Source organism: Grampus griseus, assembly GCF_964374135.1.
Source record: "Grampus griseus genome assembly, chromosome: 4".
NCBI lineage: Eukaryota > Metazoa > Chordata > Mammalia > Artiodactyla > Delphinidae > Grampus > Grampus griseus.
In genome coordinates this window covers 25,518,988-25,542,040 of record NC_138997.1, presented here as the reverse complement: position 1 = coordinate 25,542,040, position 23,053 = coordinate 25,518,988, and the positions used below count along the sequence as shown (strand labels likewise).

At 37.7% G+C, this 23,053-nt stretch overlaps 1 protein-coding gene across 1 annotated transcript in view; it reads left to right on the top strand.

The window, feature by feature from the left end:
* TTC29 (tetratricopeptide repeat domain 29) overlaps positions 1-22,447 on the top strand; it is a gene marked incomplete at both ends in the record, with an annotated part of 250,762 nt that extends 228,315 nt beyond the window's left edge. The window contains one exon of the mRNA XM_082653305.1: positions 22,359-22,447. Coding sequence (XP_082509431.1) covers positions 22,359-22,447 — 89 coding nt within the window. The remainder of the gene's footprint in view (positions 1-22,358) is intronic.
* Between the last annotated feature and the right edge of the window lie 606 nt (positions 22,448-23,053).

The following is a 23,053-nucleotide window of genomic DNA, read 5'->3' as shown; positions in this document are numbered from 1 at the left end:
TGGTGAAGATGTGGAGCAACAGGAATTCTCATTCATTGTTGGTGAGAATGCACAATGTTAGAGCCACCTTAGAAAACAGATTGGCAGTTTCTTACAGAGCTAAACATACTCTTATCTTACCATTGAGCAGTCACACTCCTTGGTATTTACCCAAAAGAGTTGAAAACTATGTCCACACAGACACCTGCACATGGATGATTATAGCAGCTTTATTCCTATTTGCCAAAACTTGGAAATAACCAAGATGTCCTTCAGTAGGTAAATGGATAAATAAATTGTGATACATCCCAGAAAATGAAATATTACTCAGTGCTAAAAAGAAATGTTAAGCCATGGAAAGACATGGAAGAAAAAAATGCATACTGCTAAGTGAAATAAACCAACTTGAAAAGGTTACATACTGTATGATTCCAACTCTGTGACATTCTGGAAAAGACAAAACTATGAAGACAGTAAAAAAAAAATCATTGGTTGCCGGAGTTTGGGGGTGAGGGAGGAATGAATAGGTAGAGCACAGTGGATTTTTTTTGGCAGTGAAACTATTCTGTATGATATTATAATGAAGGATACATGTCATTATATATTTGTCCAAACCCATAGAATATCAACCCATGGAACATGGAATGTGTTCATAGTTGGGTAGACTCTGACATGTGGGGATGAGAGGTATAAGGGAACTCTCTGTACTTTTCGCTCAGTTTTTCTGTGAACCCAAAACTAGTCTAAAAAAATAAAGTCTATTTTTTTCTAAGAAAAGACAGAAAGAGAACAATATCCAATATATACTGTTTCTTAAAAAGTACAGAAATATGTGTATAGTATGGTGACATTTGTGTATAAATAAGATAAAAATATGTATTCTATATTTATATGTGAATATGGATTCTTTTATATAAGCATGAAGTACTTCCAAAAGGACACTCAAGAAATAGTAACAGTTGATTGCCTCTAGGGAAGAGAAGTAAGTAGCTGGGGATCAAGGATTTTGAACAGATTTTTTACTGTCCAACTTTTAAAAAAAAGTACCATGTGTACGTATCACCTCTTAAAAAATAATTAACTTTTAAAGTAAAGAATATGATATGCAAAGGAATAATTACAGAATTCTTAGAGCCTATCTTAGTCCGTTGGACTGCTGTAACAAAAATACAATAGATTGGATAGCTTGTAAAGAACAGGAATTTATTTCTCACAGTTCTGGAGGCTGGGAAGTCCAAGATCAAGGCATTTTTTGGCAGATTCAGTGTCTGGTGAGGGCTCACTTCCTGGTTCATAGCAGGCCATCCTTTTGCTGTTCTCATGTGACAGAAGGGATGAGGGAGTTCTCTGGCTGCTTCTTTTATAGGGACACTAATCCCATTCATAAGAGCTCCACCCACATGATCTAATCATCTCCCAAAGGCCTCACCTCTAAACACCATCACATTGGGCATTAGGATTTAACATGTGAATCTGGGGGGACACAAACATTCAGCCTATAGCAAGACCTATTATTTCTTCACTCTTTCACAAAGGATTTAATAAAGTTTTTCAACTGTAATAGTGTCAATGCAATGAGAATATTCTATTTATTCTACTTTCTAAAGTTGAAGTTCTTTACTACACTTAATTTATATATTATAGTATTAAAAACAGTAGCATCATAGAGTCATCAGTGATCACTTATCTTTAATGTCATTCCAGATACATTGTTTTTGTACCATCTTAAAGAAAAGTATCACTCCACCTTGGGCAAGATAACAGATATCAAAAAGAAGTGTAATTATGTGGTAATATTTAAATAAGAAAACAGGTCAGCGTGAGTGAGAGATAACTGACATGTGAGGACAAGGCCATGTCAATGGCCTTGATTTAAATAGGTTGTTTAGGTGCATTTATACAATCAAGGCCATGTCAATGGCCTTGATTTAAATAGGTTGTTTAGGTGCATTTATACAAGCAACTCTATTCAAGTTGATATGTAACTTACTTGACATTCCCAATATGTGCAATATGTGCAATGAAATGCTGCAAGATGCTGGAGCAAATCCACACAACTTTAAACTACACGGAGTATTTGGTTTCTTACTCCCAGTTTCCTAGGTCACATAAAAATGGCAATTGAATATATATATTTTTAAATGTATTTTTTATTTATATCATATGCATTTTAATATATTTATATTATATTCAATTATATATTTTTATTATTTATATATTAATTTTTTTACAATTACATATTATATATATATATATATATATACACACACACATAAATTCGATGTGGTCTTATTACTGAAAAGCCTATTTTATATTCAACTTAATTCATTCTCATCGGCTTAGCCATCAAAGTAGTCCTTTCCCAGTGATTATTGTCATCTGAATATGTATTGTTATCATTTTTAATATCTTCCCATTCATTAAAGCATAATTTACGTAGTGTCTTCCCTCATAAAATTTGTCGGCTTTATGACCCAGCAATCCCACTACTGGGCCTACACCCTGACAAAACCATAATTCAAAAAGACACATGCGGGCTTCCCTGGTGGCGCAGTGGTTGAGAGTCCGCCTGCCGATGCAGGGGACACGGGTTCGTGCCCCGGTCCAGGAAGATCCCACAGGCCGCGGAGCAACTAGGCCCGTGAGCCATGGCCGCTGAGCCTGCGCGTCCGGAGCCTGTGCTCCGCAACGGGAGAGGCCACAACAGTGAGAGGCCCACGTACCGCAAAAAAAAAAAAAAAAAAAAAAAAAGACACATGCACCGCAATGTTCATTGCAGCACTATTTACAATAACCAGGGCATGGAAGCAACCTAAATGTCCATTGACAGAGGAATGGATAAAGAAGATGTGGTACATATATACAATGGAATATTACCCAGCCATAAAAGGGAACGAAATTGGGTCATTTGTAGAGATGTGGATGGACCTAGAGTCTGTCATACAGAGTGAAGTAAGTCAGAAAGAGAAAAACAAATATCATATATTAATGCATATATGAGGAATCTAGAAAAATGGTACAGATGAACCTATCTGCAGGGCAGGAATAGAGACACAGATGTAGAGAACCATCCTGTGGACACAGGGAGGCAGGGGGTGGGGATGGAGGGAGGATGAATTGGGAGATTGGGATTGACATATATACACTACCATGTGTAAAACAGATAGCTAGTGGGAACCTGCTGTATAGCACAGGGAGCTCAGCTTAGTGCTCTGTGGTGACCTAGATGGGTGGGATAGGGGGAGTGGGAGGTCCAAGAGGGAGGGGATATATGTATACATATAGCTGATTCACTTCATTGCACAGCAGAAACTACCACAACATTATAAAGCAACTATACCCTAATAAAAAAAATTGATGAAAGAAAAAAAAAGGATATAGTACCTTTCTTTTTTTTCCCCAACCACAGTGCAAGAAAGCCAAAGAAGGTAAACTTGAAGGGAGGAGGTTATTTGTGTAGTAAGGAAAAACAGTCTTCCAACTCTGCTGTTCTTCCCCTCTTCTGCCCTCTATGCCAAATACAATTACATAACCAATATACAGAAAGGTGACTCCATATCCTCATTGCTCTTTAAAATAAGTGAATCCATGAAAATTAAGATACTTTGTGTAGGTTAAGCCTTCTTTAAGATGGAAGGAAGGAAAAATTAAGTAAGCAGTTCTTTCTTATTTACAAAACAGCAGTAGACCCACGGACATAGAAAACAAACTTATGGTTACCAAAGGGGGAAGGGCAGGGGAGGGATAAATTAGGAGTTTGGGATTAACAACACACTACCATATATAAAATAGATAACCAACAAGGACCTACTGTGTAGCACAGAGAACTCTACTCAATATTTTGCAATAACCTATAAGGGAAACGAATCTGAAAAAAAAAATAGATACAGATGTGTGTATAACTGAATCACTTTGCTGTACACCTGAAACTAACACAACATTGTAAATCAACTATACAGTACTTCAATTAAAAAAATCGATAATAGTCCCTCCCTCAAAAAAAAAAGGATTTCTTCAAACTTAACTGTGTTAAATTATTTTAAGCAATTGTTCATAAAGATCCCATTTCTTCCCTGAAGAACTTCAGATATTGTGACTAAAAGTTTAGAGTTTGTCTGCTTTACTTGTAAGATAAGCAAATAATATATTCAAGAAGAAAACCAGTCCTTAAAAACGGAGTATTTCTTATGTACTCGTTAAAGAGTTGTCCGTAGATCTTGCTGGAGAATTTTTTTTATTAGCTACCTTTTCAAACCAATAGTTTTGTCTTTATATATGTTTTGTGCTCTCACCTAAACATTTAAGAACAGGTGTAAGTCGTTCATTCTGTCTTTCAACAGACATTTATTGGTCATCTACTATGTGCCAAGCAATACTTTATTATGTCACTTTTGTTTTTGGTACAAGCGAAGTTGAGATTCTTTTTTTACTGAAGTATAGTTGATTTACAATGCTGTGTTAATTTCTGCTGTACAGCAAAGTGATTCAGTTGTACATATATATACCTTCTTTTTTAATATTCTTTTCCATTATGGTTTATCACAGGATACTGAATAGAGTTCCCTGTGCTATACAGTAGGACCTTGTTGTTTATCCATTCTATATATAATAGTTTGCATCTGCTAGCCCCAAACTCCCAGTGCTTCCCTCCCTGCCCCTTGGCACCCACAAGTCTGTTCTCTAGGTCTGTGAGTCTGTTTCTGTTTCATAGATAAGTTCATTTGTGTCACATTTTAGATTCCACATATAAGTGATATCATATGATATTTGTCTTACTCTGTTTGGCTTACTTCACTTAGTATGACAATCTCTAGGTTCATCCATGTTGCTGCAAATGGCATTGTTTCATTCTTTTTTATAGCTGAGTAGTATTCCATTGCAAATATGTACCACATCTTCTTCACCCATTCATCTGTCGATGGAATGTCACATTTTTTAAAGTAAATCACAAGCTAAAAACTGTGTTCATTCAGAAAACACTAAATATGTACTATCTCTAAGATATCATGCAAGGTACAGGTATGAATATACTACTTTTCAAAAAAGAAAAGTCTATAATACGAAGATAACAAAGAAATGGTGATTATATACTTAAGTTCAAACCACAAAAAGTTTTTCAAAAATGACTTCTTCTTATCTATAATTCAAAATATGTGTGCAGTATGTAATGTGTACCCATTAAGGGAACGTGCTCTAACAGAGAGATTCTCTGCTCTTCAAATTTTTGACCCACCAATCAAGCTACTGAGGAATCTGAGTCTTACCATGGAAAACCCAACAGGCTTATTTTCCCTGAGACAAGCATTTAAATGCATTTATTATATGTATTCTGTTAATGTCTTAGTGTTTGTTTTGAAACCCTGTGCTCCCTCCTAGACTATCCTATTAATTGCTTTAATAAATTGTACATAAAACTCTCATTCCTTCTCTGAAGACCAGGCACTAGTACAGAGAATCATGCTGTGATTATAGATTGAGTCCCCCACTGCAACCCCTTCCCCAGCCATGCACTCCTGAATCCATCTAATTTGAATACTGCTACCAACTGTACCCCAACACCTATGTCAGAAATGTGTGTTTTTCACTCAGGTGATACCCAGTGAATATCTGTTGAATGAATGACAACTGAATAGGGGTTACCAGTGGACAGACCCAGCGTATGGGTAACATAAGCTATATCCACTATTGGAAAAGCAGTCTAAAATTTGTGTCATTTGGAGAGTAAAGTAGCGTGACTCTGTCTCATTTATTATTATACAACTGGAATTAAAAATATGTTTAATAAAGAGTGTTCACTGAGCAATTGGTTTGCTACTTGGATTTTACAAAACACATGTGGTAATGGCCCAGAGCTGGTCTAAGTAGCATTGTAGAAGTCTTTGTGTATAATTTGTATTTCTCATTGTCCTCACCTTCTCTGAAAAGAATGGCTGACAACCTTTCCTTGTGATATCTGAGCCTTTAAGAGTGTTGTTTTATCTATTTTTATGACCAACCTTACCCTTGTTAAGTGTAATTTTTGCTTTATGTAGCATAACAAATCTGTGATATGGTGCCCCGTGAATTAAGAAGATTGGACAAAAGACAAGAAATCTTTTAAAAACAAATATTCACATTAAATACCTTGGATAGGTAAGCCTTGTGGGGATTTTTCTTTAATGCAACAAAAGTGCACCGTTTCTGTTTTCAGAAATAGTTTCTCTCAGATCCTAGCTCGTCTAGAACCATATTACATAAGTAAGGGCTTTGCTTGTACGTTAGTATTTTACATCTTAGAGTCTTACTAAATCCTTTTTTGATCAATCTGATATTGAGCAGATCTATATTGATTTCTTCTACACTTGTTTATGGTATTTGTTTTGTTATATCTAGGATTAAAAGCCAAATTAACAAGTGTAATCAATTCTCTTAGTGATAAAGAAAGTCCCCTAGTACGCTTATACACATTCATCTAGGGAGAAAAAACTTAAGTGAAGATGTTGTAATAAATGGATCGATTTATTCAATCACTGAGCATGAAAACATTAGCTCTGGGAAAGCGCTTTCCTCTAAGAGCTTTAGCTACTGAGTTTCTCTTGTGTTGCACCAAATGATTTGCATTTTTAGAGAAAGTTCATGTCTGCAGTGAGTTCCAGTGAAAACATGAATAAATTGCTTTTCTTCCCCTCTTTTTCTTACTTTATGAAGCTGAATCCATTAGGGGTTGAGTCAAAGTATAATGAAATAAAGGCAACAACGCACCTGATGGAAACCCTGGATTAGGTTCCTCATTGCCCAAGCCCAGTTGTCCTAGATTTCCTGTCAGCTTAGTGGTCTTCAGGGAGATCCCTGGGGCACGTGGCAATTTTTTTTAACTGCTATGTTAGAAACCATCTCTAGAAGACAAGAAAATAGACAAACGACAATTAAGGACTAGATAGGATTTTCATGGCAGTTCTCCACAAGGTCAAATAAATCCTCCTCTACAGCTGCCTAATACAGCTGCCTAAGAGGCTTTCCTATTACCTTCCTTCTTTTGAATTCACTGGTGTGAGAGTGAGTATAGAAGTTATGAACATGGGCTTTGGATCCAAACTGACCTGGGTTTGCATCTCCACTGAGCCAGTTTTCACCTGTGTTATATTGAGCAAAAGTCAATCCCTTAGTATGATAATGTCTAGTTGCATCCATGTTGCTGCATGTGTATAACTGAGTCACTTTGCTGTACAGCAGAGATTGCCACAGCATTGTAAATCAACTCTACTTCAATTAAAAAAAAAAAGTCAATCCCTTCAACCTTTCGTTTCCTTATCGTCACGTTAGGGAGGTTGAGCAGTTTAAAAAAAGAGGCTCCCATCCAAGTACTAACCAGGCCCAACCCTGCTTAGCTTCTGAGATCAGGCACTTCCGGAGTGTAAGAATGAAATAATGCCATTTGCAGCAACATGGATGGACCTGGAGATTATCATACTAAGTGAAGTAAATCAGACAGAGAAAAACAAATATCATATCACTTATATGTGGAATCTAAACTATGATACAAATGATCTTATTTACAAAAGAGAAACAGACTCACAGACATAGAAAACAAACTTATGGTTACCAAAGGGGAAAGGGGGTGGGGGAGGGAAAAATTAGAGGTATGGGATTAGCAGATACAAACTACTATATATAATATAGATTAAAAGACAAGGTCCTAATGTATAGCACAAGGAACTATATTTAATGTCTTGTACTAACCTATAATGAAAAAGAATATGAAAAAGAATATATATATGTATGTATGTATGCACAACTGAATCACTTTTGCTGTACACCAGAAACTAGCACAATACTGTATATACTTCAATAAAGTATGTATGACAATAGTTAGGATATGAAATTTTTTTAATTTAAAAAATGTTTTAAAGTTCTATCACATTCCCTCATACAAAATACACTCTCAATCCATGGAAATGAATTTAATTTTTACTCATGATCTGAATGTTGCAACTGAACAAAAGACAAGCTATCCTTCCTCTTTTTACCAAACAGGCTATTTTGCTCCTACCTTAAATAGTAGGTATAAATAAGAGGAAGTTTATACAAAACAAAGGGTCTCAAACTTTAGTGAGCAAACAGATGACCTTGGTGTTCTTTTAAAATGCAGATTCTGATTTACTAGGTCTAGAGTGGGGTCTGAGACTTAGGGCGTTTTTTGGGGGGAAGGGGAGATGTTTCAGGAAAGAGGGTACTCTGATTTTGGTTATTCCATCTTGACTAGAAAAACTGCAGAATTTATAATGTGGCATTAACTGGAGAAATTTTAAAAACTGTATGAAGACATCAACACTATATTTATCTTAAGAAAGTATTCAGTGTCTGAACAGACTGACAGATGTGAATAAGATACTCTCATTAAAAGTTTAGATACCTTGAAAAAGAAACTCAGAATAATTCTGTGTCAATGTGATCTCTTCAATGCTTCATCCAAGTCTGGCTCCATTCTATTTAAGATAATGAGGCTTAAGGGAGGGGAAAGAACCTATAATTTTGAGTTCAAATATACTTCTGATCCTTGTACAAATTTTAATAGGCTTCATATATGAACAAGAACCTTTGAAAAGGGAATTGCTGTATACCAGAACCTGTAATATGAAAGGTCACATGTCAGTTTTTGACACTTAAGAGAGTCTACCCAAACTTGATGTGTTCTGCCTTAAAAGTGTTTATATCTTGACTCTTATACTCATCAGATATAGAATAACCACATCATTACTTCTGCTTCAAAACACAGTTGGAAGAAATTACCTTTTTGTTTGTTAACAGAAAATAGGAAAGTATTACTAATAAAACTTGTATGGTTTTGGTTTTTTGGGTTGTTTTGGTTGGCTTTGGTGGTGGTTTTTGTTTTGTTTGTTTTTATGGGAAAGTGGGATTAACTCTGTAATCTCAGTCTTCGGTTCATAGAGTTTTTATAGACTGTAAATGAGAAGTACCATGAATGACAAACCAGTATTATAAAAAAAAACACAAAAAAACAGGGGGGCAAGGAGGAGAAAAAGAGAAAGGGGAAAGAAAGACAAGGAAAAGAGAAATATCAAATCATATACTAGCATCAAGTATGTTGACATTTAAACCATGCTTCACATGACCAAACTGGTGACATTTGCACTTTGTGATTATTATATGCAATTTGACACCACACACACACACACACACACACACACACACACTACACAAGATCCATTCTCCCACTTTGCTCTGTGTCCCAGGAGACTGATTTCAGACTGCATCTCACAGGTTAACTTGCCTGCTGTCTTCCTGGTTTGGATTTATCTAAAGGGAGTCATCAGCAGGGGATGGGAGGTTAGGAGGTGGAAAGATCAGGAATTATTCCTTAGGCCCTGACTTCAGCTGAGTTCTGACAGCTGTGACACTACAACCGCTGCTTCTAGGTTCAGTTGGGTGAGCACTATTCTAAACTTCCATCCCTCACTCAGGGTCCAATAACGCCATCCAGTCCCCCTTTACCTTCAGCTTGGGGAAGATAATGGCGTAGCATCCCTCCACTGGCAGTCACTGGGTGCCTCAGGATCTCTTGTCATTCTAGCCCTGCCCTCATCTCTTAATAGCCCCTCATTAACATCTCTTCAAAATCCCAGTTGAATGTGCCATCTGCTTCCTCCTGACTGATACGCAAGGCCTTCTCTATTGTGAGTAACAAGTGGGGTGGCTAAAGGCAAGCAAGTACAAGAAATATTAGGAAACTTCCACTTGCTGAAAAGTTCAGTTGGTGAGAGAACAGTGCCAATGAGGCCATAATGTGTATCTGGCTGTGCTCCAGGCTCACAGGCTATATCCCTGACCAGCCATTTTACACACCATCAGTTACAAGGAGGACCATGCCAAAAAGGACACGGGAGTCTGTGCCGATCCTACTTCTGGGAACATAATTCAAAGATGAGCTGTTCAATTGAGATAGCTTCATAATCATCTTTGTTCCCAAAGAACAGCTTTTGTGATTCTAGTGAAAATTTTATACAGGCTATTTGAAATAATAAAACCATCCCTGTCAATATCTTTATCAAAAATATACTTTCATTTTGTTACTTTGTCATTAATTCCTAATGACATAGGTTAAAAGTCAAGGTTATCAAAATATGCCTTATATTGGCAATTGGACTCGGGACTTATAAGAATATATATTCAACTTGTTTCTTTAAAATTTTCCAACTGTTGTGATTAAATGAATGAAACTACATAACACTGTCTAGAAGATAAGCAGTTAAATTTTAATTTATTTATTTAAAGTGATTTTCTGATTATCAAGTATGAATGACAAATTTTCAATGTATATACTCTGTTCTCCTCAGTACAGTTACTTTCTAAAACCACATTGTAATAGGCCATTGTAGATATAGCACTGTATTAATATTGATATACTGGGCTTACTTCCATGGTGTTAATTTTATGTGATTTGAATACGTGAGAGAGGGGGAGCGACTTCTGTCCTTTTTTTGGAAATCAGTCTCTGAGACTGTCTACTATGAGCATGAAAAAGAACTATTTCTACTAAAATTGAATTGTGCTATAATACTAAAGCAAAATATAATCTCCTCACTAATAATGGCGTAATGCTAAGATCACCCATAAGATACGAGCAGTTTTCATACATGGTATTTATTCTTAATCATTTTCATGAAACACAACCTGAATTTTATTTGTTAACAAAGCCTTTTGAGACATTTTGATAAGGTCAACAGAAAACACAGTCTTTTAACATTTGGTGATCAACTTTGTGACAATAGCAGGACTGGCAGACCTAATGGAATAATAGCCTGCAGGGTCCAGCTAAATATAATATACAAACGTAATCAACCCTATAATGACTATTCAGAAGTAATACCTTTAGCTTTGAACTGCAACACATATTTCAACAAAGCAAAAACCTTTTGAAGAAATCCTCTGCAGACCACACTGATACAATACATCCTTCATATCCTGCTCTACGTGTTTGCTGCTTATAGTGAGTTTTAAATTTAAGGTAATGACTGTTGTATATTCATGTGAGCATACAACAATACTTTTGATTTGTTGTGGAAAGGTTGAATCCATTACCAGGGGTCTAGTCTATAAACTGACACAACCTTTATGTATGAGTTATTATTTACCTTTTTCTAGTAAGGCCACTAAAAATGTTTTGCATGACGAAATGATAAAAATTCATTCACCTTTTCAGTCACAAAACTACCAGGTAGCATCTCTCATTTCAACTTATACTCCCCTATAGATAACATTTTTTTTAATCTCATTTATATGTAGTACTGTATTATATGAAAATTATATGCCATTGTTTTCAAGTAAAGGAATGGGTTTTTAGGTTTATTGCAATTCAGCATCGTTGACTTATTCTATTGCTCTTTGGTACAAGGTAGGCTAAAATGTGGTAAAATGAGATCCTTTTGTTGCCCACTTGAGGGAATCTACCCTCAAGAGTCTTTACTATTAGCAACAGGGAAGTGCCTATTTCTATTGAAATGGTAGGCGGTGTAAGCAAATACCAAACTCTCAGCTTTGCACTGGTTCTGGTCTCCCTTGCTGGAGTGATATGGGTCCTAATCTTCCAGCTTCCTTGAAGATCAAACATCTCAAATCATACCCTAAGAACAGACCCACAACAGGAAACCTAGGTTAGGAATCAAAATGAGTGCTTTTCCAAGATGGAACCAAGAGTCAACAATCCCATGATGCTCACCTTGTTGCAAATGAACAGAAGTCTCAGAAAACCTGAATGATAACTTCAAATGTTCCCCTGTATAAATTAACCTTTGCTAAGGTTTCCTAACTCAGCAAGTATCAATGTCTTTTTTTTAAACTAGCAATTGTGGCCCAAGTTGAATAAAAGAGTAGCTGCAGATGTAGCTATTCTTCTCAGAGAATCTACATGAAAACTGTTCCACAATAAAAATCACCTTTGGTGAGCATCTGAGGAATGAATGCTAAACAATTATTTGAGACCAACCAGGCATAATTTCAAACTTGGAAAATCCAGGAACAATTTCTCCAATTTAAAAAATGTTGTTACATCCTGCCAAACCAAAGAGAATGCTGAGTTTAAGACATTAGATAGTATAAAACAGGCATTAGGGTGTCAGGATGGTTCTCTGTATTGTGGTGCAATCAAAATATTAAACTGAGAAGCCCAGCGTAGTTCTTTACTTCAAAAGGTGATGGAATATATCAGTTAAAGTAAAGGCTAAGCTACTATTACAAAGAGTCCCAAAAGTACAGTAGCTTAAGAATATAGAAGTTTGTTTCTTCCTTAATCCTGAAGTGAGCTGTCTACATTTACAAGGTAGTCCCACAGGCATTCAGGGAACCATGACCTTCTGTCTTATTGTTCCACCATCCCCCAGGGCAGGGTTTCTCAATATAGCACTATAAAAATTTTGAGCTGGATGATTTTTTTTGTTGGAGAGAAGGGTGGGGAATGGCTGTCATGGGCATTGTAGGATATTAAGCAGCATTCCTGGTCTCTACCCACTAGATGCCAGTAGCACTTCCACCGACCAGTTTTGATGACAAAAATATCTCCAGATATTTCCAAATCTGCCCTGTGGAGCAAAATCATCCCAGTTGAGAACCATTAACTTGGATGTTGTTATTGTCTGCATGGTTGAAACTGAATCGTAAATTTCCATGTTCAAGATTGAGGAAAATGGGAAGCTTAAGGAGAAATGAATGCCCAATGCCTAATGCTCAGGCCCAGAAGCAGTATGTATCATTCTGTCCACATTCATTGATGAGAACTTACTCATGTGTCTTCAACAAAATATGTATATGTTGATTGGAAAGATTTAGTAGAGTGCAAAAAAACTGATAAGTGAAAGACAGAAGGAATTACTAGAGCCGTGTCTTGTGTAGGCAAGAGAGGATGAGATCTAGTGAAGACCTAGAGGGGTTGACCTTAGATGGGAGTATGGGAGACATGAAGCATATAGAACAGAAACAAGTAAGTAACTCTTGACACAGCTTGTGGAAGCTTTTTCCTACTATGTTATATTTCCTCTATGAAAATGGAAAATAAATCATCAGCTGAGAATGATAATGAATATAGAGAGTTGGAGGTTTGAGAAAATGGAAGAAAGAGTAAATGTCATCTAGGAGAGTGGAAGAATGAATGGACTAGGAACATTTAATAGGATGGCCTTAAAGTATTGAGTTCCCCCTAATGTCGGTGACCATGAATTTAAAGTGAGACCCACTTGTATGTTTTTCCAGCCACACAGAGCCTTACACTGCGGGAGAGGAATAGGAAGAGAGTTGGATTTAACTGGGATTATAGTTTTGTCAAGAGAATATAACAAAGTGAGAAAAAAAGGTTAAGGAAGTCAGCCTATATGCAAGAGGGTGAATGACCATGGAGTTTAAATGGTACAAAGAAGGGAAAGAAGAAATCCAAACAGGGAGGAACAATGAAAAGATAGTAGAATTGGAAGTCCCAGTGGGGTTGAAGAATTGCTAGTGGTGGGGTAATAGAGGGAGTGATCCAGAAAAAAAAAAAGCTGGCAGTCTACTAGTTGAATGCAGAAAACTGAGTTTGAGGGGGGCTTGCAATTACAGGTAATGAAAAAGTCTGAGAATAAGCATGGGAATTAATGGCTATGGTAAGGTAAAAGACAAGATCTAAAAGAACAGAGCTCAAGGAATTGAGACCCAGGGTGAAAGACTCTTCTAAACATACACTTAAATTGCTAAATTAAGAAAGTAGTGGGAAATTGACAATGAGCCAATGATGAAATGAACTGAGAACAATCCAGTTGCAGGTAGATCACAGCAATAGTTGATTATATAAACTGATGATGTGAGTTTTAGGAAGGGAAGAAGGGAGGGCAAATACGCTGAAAGAGAACAATAAGGAGGAGGACACCTGCCCATCTCCAAGTACCATGGTAAGAGGACTGATGAAAAGAAAAACAAGAAGGGCTTCTGGGCTAGCAGTGTCCTCAGAGGACAGCCAAGATTCTGTCAGAGCAAGAAAGTAGAAGGAATTTCAGAAAATAAAGTGAGAATATAGTGGAAATGTTTCAGGAGTTGTGGTACGTGGGATATGAGGACAAAATATGAAATATGCAGAACTTTATGAAAAGTAGAATGCAGGAAATGAAAGGGGACCTGGACACTGAGGCCTGTTATAAGCAAGGATAAAGAGCATTTTATTAGATAAGTGCATTCAAGTCAAAAGTAGAAGGGTAGGAGACCTTCAAGATGGCGGAAGAGGAAGATGTGGAGATCACCTTCCTCCCCACAAATACGTCAGAAATACATCTACACGTGGAACAACTCTTACAGAACACCTACTGAATGCTGGCAGAAGACCTCAGACCTCCCAAAAGGCAAGAAACTCCCCACATACCTGGGTAGGGCAAAAGATAAAACAGGGACGGGACCTGCACCACTGGGAGAGAGCTGTGAAGGAAGAAAAGTTTCCACACACTAGGAAGCCCCTTCACTGGTGGAGATGGGGGGTGGCGGGGGGGAAGCTTCAGAGCCACAGAGGAGAGCGCAGCAACAGGGGTGCAGAGGGCAAAGTGGAGAGATGCCCACACAGAGGATCGTTACCAACCAGCTTTCACCAGCCTGAGAGGCTTGTTTGCTCACCTGCCGGAGGGGTGAGGTCTGGGAGCTGAGGCTCAGGCTTCAGAGGTTGGATCCCAGGAAGAGGACTGGGGTTGGCTGTGTGAACACAGCCTGAAAGGGGATAGTGTGCCACAGCTAGCTGGGAGGGAGTCTGGGAAAAAGTCTGGAACTGCCTAAGAGGCAAGAGACCATTGTTGCATGGTGCGCAAGGAGAGGGGATTCGGAACACCACCTAAACAAGCTCCAGAGACTGGCGCTAGCCACGGGTATCAGTGTGGGCCCTGGAGATGGGCATGAGATGCTAAGGCTGCTGCTGCAGCCACCAAGAATCCTGTGTGCAAGCACAGGTCACTATCCACACCTTCCCTCCCGGGAGCCTGTGCAGCCCGCCACTGCCAGGGTCCCATGATCCAGGGAAAACTGCCCTGGGAGAACACATGCCATGCCTCAGACTGTTGCAATGGCATGCAGACCTCTGCCACAGCAGGCTCTCCCCGCATTCTGTACCCCTCCCTCCCCCCAACCTGAGTGAGCCAGAGCCCCCTAATCAGCTGCTCCTTTAACCCCGTCCTGTCTGAGCAAAGAACAGACGCCCTCAGGTCACCTACATGCAGAGGCAGGGCCAAATCCAAAGTTGAACCCCAGGAGCTGTGCAAACAAAGAAGAGAAAGAGAAATCTCTCCCAGCAGCCTCAGGAGCAGCAGATAAAATCTCCACAATCAACTCGATGTACCCTGCATTAGTGGAGTACCTGAGTAGACAACGAATCATCCCAAAATTGAGGTGGTAGACTTTGGGAACAACGATATATATATATTTTTCCTTTTTCTCTTTTTCTGAGTGTGTATGTATATGCTTCTGTGTGTGATTTTGTCTGTATAGCTTTGCTATTACCATTAGTCCTAGGATTCGGTCTGTCCTTTTTTTTTTTTTGGATAGTTTTGTGTTTTTTTTAGTATACTTTTTAGTACTTGTTATCATTGCTGGATTTGTTTTTTGGTTTAGTTGCTCTCTTCTTTCTCTCTTTCCTTTTTTTCTTTTTAAAATTAATTTATTTTTTTTAATTTTTAATAATTATTTTTTATTTTAATATCTTTTATTTTATTTTTCCTTTCTTTCTTTTTTCTCCCTTTTCTTCTGAGCCATGTGGCTGACAGGGTCTTGGTGCTCCGGCTGATGTCAGGCCTGTGCCTCTGAGGTGGGAGCGCTGAGGTCAGGAAATGGGTCCACCAGAGACCTCCCAGCTCCACATAACATCAAACGGCAAAAGTGCTACCAGAGATCTCCATCTCAATGCTAAGACCCAGCTCCACTCAACGACCAGCAAGCTACAGTGCTGGACACCCTATGCCAAACAACTAGCAAGACAGGAACACAACCCCACCCATTAGCAGAGAGACTGCCTAAAATCATAATAAGTTCACAGACACCCCAAAACACACCACCAGACGTGGTCCTACCCACCAGAAAGACAAGATCCAGTCTCATCAACCAGAATGAAGGCACTAGTCCTATCCACCAGGAAGCCTACACAACCCACTGAAACCTTAGTCACTGGGAGCAGACACCAAAAACAATGGGAAATACAAACCTTCAGCCTGCATAAAGGAGACCCCAAACACAGTAAATTAAGCAAAATGAGAAGACAAAGAAACACACAGCACATGAAGGAGCAAGATAAAAATCCACCAGAACAAACAAATGAAGAGTAGTCAGTCTACCTGAAAAAGAATTCAGAGTAATGACAGTAAAGGTGCTCCAAAATCTTGGAAAGAGAATGGAGAAAGTACAAGAAATGTTTAACAAGGACCTAGAAGAACTAAAGAGCAAACAATGTTGAACAACAGAATAAATGAAATTAAAAATTCTCTAGAAGGAATCAATAGCAGAATAACTGAGTCAGAAAAACGGACACGTGACCTGGAAATAAAATAGTGGAAATAACTACTGCAGAGCACAATAAAGAAAAAAGAATGAAAAGAATGGAGGACAGTCTCAGAGACCTCTGGGACAACATTAAACACACCAACATTCACATTATAGGGGTCCCAGAAGAAGAAGAGGAAAAGAAAGGGACTGAGAAAATATTTGAAGAGATTAGACTTGAAAACTTCCCTAATATGGGAAAAGAAATAGTCAATCAAGTCCAGGTAGCGCAAAGAGTCCCATACAGGATAAATCCAAGGAGAAACACACCAAGACATATATTAATCAAACTATCAAAAATTAAATGCAGGGCTTCCCTGGTGGTGCAGTGGTTGAGAGTCTGCCTGCCGACACAAGGGACATGGGTTCGTGCCCGGGTCCAGGAGGATCCCACATGCTGCAGAGCGGCTAGGCCCGTGAGCCATGGCCACTGAGCCTGCGTGTCTGGAGCGTATGCTCTGCAATGGGAGAGGCCACAACAGTGAGAGGGCCGCGTACCGCAAAAAAAGAAAAAAAAATTAAATGCAAAAAACAAATATTAAAAGCAGCAAGGGTTAAAAAACAAATAATACATAAGGGAATCCCCATAAGGTTAACAGCTGATCTTTCAGCAGAAACTCTGCAAGCCAGAAGGGAGTGGCAGGATATATTTAAAGAGATGAAGGAGAAAAACCTAAAACCAAGATTACTCTACCCAGCAAGGATCACAGTCAGATTTGAGAGAAAAATTAAAACTTTTACAGACAAGCAAAAGCTAAGAGAATTCAGCACCACCAAACCAGCTTTACGACAAAAAGGAACTTCTCTAGGCAGGAATCACAAGAGAAGGAAAAGTTCTACAATAACAAACCCAAAACAATGAAGAAAATTGTAATAGGCACACACATATCGATAATTACCTTAAATGTAAATGGATTAAATCCTCCAACCAAAAGACATAGACTGGCTTGAATGGATACAGAAACAAGACCTGTATGTATGCTCTCTACAGGAGACCCACTTCAGACCTAGGGACACAAACAGACTGAAAGTGAGAGGATGGAAAAACATATTCCATGCAAATGGAAATCAAAAGAAACCTGGAGTAGCAATTCTTGTATCAGGCAAAATAGACTTTAAAGACTATTTCAAGAGATAATGAAGGACACTACACAACGATCAAGGGATCAATCCAAGAGGAAGATATAACAATTGTAAATATTTATGCACCCAACATAGGAGCACCTGAATACATAAGGTAAGTGCTAACAGCCATAAAAGGGGAAATAGACAGTAACACAATAGTAGTAGGGGACTTTAACACCCCACTTTCACCAATGGACAGATCATTTAAAATGAAAATAAATGTGGAAACACAAGCTTTAAATGACACGTTAAACAAGATGGAATTAATTGATATTTGGAAGACATTCCATCTAAAAACACAATACACTTTCTTCTCAAGTGCTCATGGAACATTGTCCAGGATAGATCATATCTTGGGTCACAAATCAAGCCTTGGTATATTTAAGAAAATTGAAATTGTATCAAGTATCTTTTCTGATCACAACACTGTGACACTAGATATCAACAACAGGAAAAAATCTGGAAAAAATACAAACACATGGACGCTAAACCATACACTACTTAATAATCAGGAGATTACTGAAGAAATCAAAGAGGAAATAAAAAAGACCTATAAACAAATGACAATGAAAACACGATGACACAAAACGTATTGGATGCAGCAAAAGCAGTTCTAAGAGGGAAGTTTATAGCAATAAAATCCTACCTCAAGAAGCAAGAAACATCTCAAATAAACAACCTAACCTTACACCTAAAGTAATTAGAGAAAGAAGAGCAAAAACCCCAAAGTTAGCAGAAGGAAAGAAATCATAAATATCAGATCAGAAATAAATGAAAAAGAAATGAAGGAAACAATAGCAAAGATCAATAAAACTAGAAGGTGGTTCTCTGAGAAGATAAACAAAATAGATAAACCATTAGCCAGATTCATAAAGAAAAGAAGGGAGAAGGTTCAAATCAAGAGAATTAGAAACGAAAAAGGAGAAGTAACAGCTGACACTGCAGACATACAAAGGATCATGACAGATTACTACAAGCAACTGTATGTCAATAAAATGGACCACCTGGAAGAAATGGACAAATTCTTAGAAAAGCACAACCTTCCAAGACTGAACCAGGAAGAAATAGAAAATATGAAAAGACCAATCAGAAGCACTGAAATTGAGACTGTGATTAAAAATCTTCCAAAAACCAAAAGCCCAGGACCAGACAGCCTCACTGGCGAATTCTATCAAACATTTGAGAAGAGCTAACACCTATCCTTCTCAAACTCTTCCAAAATACAGCTGACATAGGAACACTCCCAAACTCATTCTATAAGACCACCATCACCCTGATACCAAAACCAGACAAAGATGTCACAAAGAAAGAAAAGTACAGGGCAATATCTGTGATGAACTTAGATGCAAAAATCCTCAACAAAATACTAGCAAACAGAATCCAACAGCACATTACAAGGATCATACACCATGGTCAAGTGGGGTTTATCCCAGGAATTCAAGGATTCTTCAATATATGCAAATCAATCAATGTGATACACCATATTAACACACTGAAGCATAAAAACCATATGATCATCTTAATGGATTCAGAAAACGCTTTTGACAAAATTCAACACTCATTTGTGATAAAAACCCTCCAGAAAGTAGGCATAGAAGGAACTTACCTCAACATAATAAAGGCCATATACGACAGACCCACAGCCAACATCATTCTCAATGGTGGAAAACTGAAACCATTTCCACTAAGATCAGGAACAAGACACGGTTGCCCACTCTCACCGCTATTATTCAACATAGTTTTGGAAGTTTTAGCCACAGCAATCAGAGAAGAAAAAGAAAAAATAGGAATCGAAATCAGAAAGGAAATAAAACTGTCACTGTTTGCAGATGACATGACCCTATATGTAGAGAATCCTAAAGATGCTACCAAAAAATTACTAGAGCTAATCAATGAGTTTGGTAAAGTAGCAGGATACAAAATTAATGCACAGAAATCTCTTGCATTCCTATGCACTAATGATGCAATATCTGAAAGAGAAGTTAAGGAAACACTCCCATTTACCACTGCAACAAAAAGAATAAAATTCCTAGGAATAAACCTACCTAAGGAGACAAAAGACCTTTATGCAAAGAACTATAAGACACTGATGAAAGAAATTAAAGATGATACAAACAGATGGAGAGATATACTATGTTCTTGGATTGGAACAATCAACATTGTGAAAATGACTATTCTACCCAAGCAATCTACAGATTCCATGCAATCCCTGTCAAATTACCGATGGCATTTTCCACAGAACTAGAACAGAAATTTCACAATTTGTATGGAAACACAAAAGACCCTCAATAACTAAACCAATCTTGAGAAACCAAAACAGAGCTGGAGGAATCAGGCTCCCTGACTTCAGACTATACTACAAAACTACAGTAATCAAGACTGTATGGTCCTGGCATAAAAACAGAAATGTAGATCAATGGAACAGGATAGAAAACCCAGAGATAAACCCACACACATGTGGTCACCTTATTTTTGATAAAAGAGGCAAGAATATACAATGGAGAAAAGACAGCCTCTTCAATAAGTGGTTCTGGGAAAACTGGACAGCTACATGTAAAAGAATGACATTAGAACACTCCCTAACACTATACACAAAAATAAACTGAAAATGGATTAAAGACCTAAATGTTAGGCCAGACATTAGAAAACTCTTAGAGGAAAACACAGGTAGAACTCTCTATGATATAAATCACAGCAAGATTATTTTTGACCCACCTCCTAGAGAAATGGAAGTAAAAACAAAAATAGACACATGGGACACAATGAAACAAAAGCTTTTGCACAGCAAAGGAAAACATAAACAAGACAAAAAGACAACCCTCAGAATGGGAGAAAATATTTGCAAATGAAGCAACTGACAAAACATTAATCTCCAAAATTTACAAGCAGCACAGCAGCTCAATATCTAAAAAACAAAAAACCCAATCCAAAACTGGGCAGAAGACCTAAATAGACATTTCTCCAAAGAAGATATACAGATTGCCAACAAACACATGAAAGATTGCTCAACATCACTAATCATTAGAGAAATGCAAATCAAAACTACAATGAGGTAGCACCTCACACAGGTCAAAATGGCCATCTTCAAAAAATCTACAAACAATAAATGCTGGAGTGGGTGTGGAGAAAAGGGAACCCTCTTGCACTCCTGGTAGTAGTGTAAATTGATACAGCCACTATGGAGAACTTTATGGAGGGTCCTTAGAAAACTAAAAATAGAACTACCATATGACCCAGCAATCTCACTACTGGGCATATTCCCTGAGAAAACCATAATTCAAAGACACTCATGTACCAAGTTGTCATTGCAGCTCTATTTACAATAGGCAGGACATGGAAGCAACCTCAATGTCCATCGATAGATGAATGGATAAAGAAGATGTGGCCCATATATACAATGGAATATTACTCAGCCATAAAAGGAAAAGAAATTGAGTTATTTGTAATGAGGTGGATGGACTTAGAGTCTGTCATACAGAGTACAGTAAGTCAGAAAGAGAAAAACAAATACCAAATGCTAACACATATATATGGAATCTAAAAAAAAAAATGGTCATGAAGAACCTAGGAGCAGGACCAGAATAAAGATGCAGATGTACAGGGGAGGACATGGGGAGGAGGAAGGGTAACCCTGGGATGAAGTGTGAGAGTGGCATGAACTTATATATACTACCAAATGTAAAATAGATAGCTAGTGGGAAGCAGCCACATAGCACAGGGAGATCAGCTCAGTGCTTTGTGACCACCTAGAGGGGTGGGATAGGGAGAGTGGGAGGGAGATACAAGAGGGAGGAGATATGGGGATATATGTATATGTACAGCTGATTCACTTTGTTATAAAGCAGAAACTAACACACCATTATAAAGCAATTACACTTCAATAAAGATGTTAAAAAAAAGTAGAAGGGCAGATATGAAAGTTAAGTAATAAATTAATATTTCTGTTTATGTCTAAATTTCCCATATCATATTTGATTATTTGGTTACTTTATATTGCTCTCTAAATTAATTGTCCTTCAGAGTTTTGCTTTAACAAGTCATCTTATCCCCAAACAGTGGCTGTTCCATTTGCCATTTCATATATCACAAGAATTCTGTGGGTTAGGAATTCGAACCTGGCTTGGCTAGACATCCATTTAGGTTACCCAATGATAATACTCAACAGACAGATGGGTTGATCTGAAGGATCCAAGAAAGTTTTACTCACATAGTGGAGCTTTGGCAGGATAGCTAGAAGGCTGGGCTCAGCTGGGACTGTCAACTGGAGCATCTGTACATGGTCTCACCAGGATGATAATCTCAGGGTGGTAAGACTTCTTATATGGCGACTGGCTTCCTCCAAAGCAAATATCCTAAGAGAACCAGGTGGAAGCAGCACAGCCTTTTCTTATCTAGGTTTGGAAGTCATGCAGTCACTTCCTCCACATTCTATTGATTACAAAATAGTACTATGCCTAGCCCAGTTTCAAGAGGAGGGCAATTGGATTCCACCTCTTGAAGGGGAAGTGGCAAGAACATACTTTTGAGGAATGTGTAGAGTGGGAGATATCATTGTGGCCATCTTTGACCAATATAATCTGCACTGGTGGTACAAGTTATACATAAACTTTTGTCATACAGGTGATAAGGGTAGAGACCCCTGAAAAGAGATTCCCACGTTCAAACTCAAAAGAACTGTAAATTCTATTTGTGATAAGACATTAAATGTATACATCTTTTTTTTTTAGAAGAGTCTAGAAGATCCACAATGGAAAGTTTATATCAAACCTCAGAGTTTTCAGAAGAGGACCTCAGTGGGTATGATAAATCTAGTTAAACTTTCTATTAAGTATCCACATTATGCAAGATACTAAGTATAATGTAATTCTCCAAACACAAAAAAGTAACTTCATCTAACACTTGATAAGCTAATACTGAAACACTGGTTAAAAAAAAAAAAAGAAAGAAATAGTAGAGGTACTTTTAAATAATACATAAGGTTAAGTACTTTTAAGCTATGTCTAAAAATTACAGAATACAAAATCCAGTCGACCCTTGAACAACATGGAGGTTAGGGATGCCAACCCTCCCCACAGTCAAAAATATGCATATAACCTATAGTCAGCCCTCCGTATACATATTTTTCTCCATATCCTTGGCTCTGAATTTGCAGATTCAACCAGCCACTGATTGTATAGTACTGTAGTATTTACTATTGAAAAAAGTCTGCATATAAGTGGACTCCCACAGTTCAAGACCATGTTATTCAAGGCCAATTGCAATATCTTAAAGGCAAGGTTTTGGGGTTTTTGTGTTTTTTTTTTTTTTTTTGCTTTCTAGTCCAATGTAAAGTTTAATTTTATAATTTATTTTATTTCAGATTTCCAGATAATTAAAAAAAATGAGCCTTAAACCAACTTTTGACTCAACAACAAATCAAGAA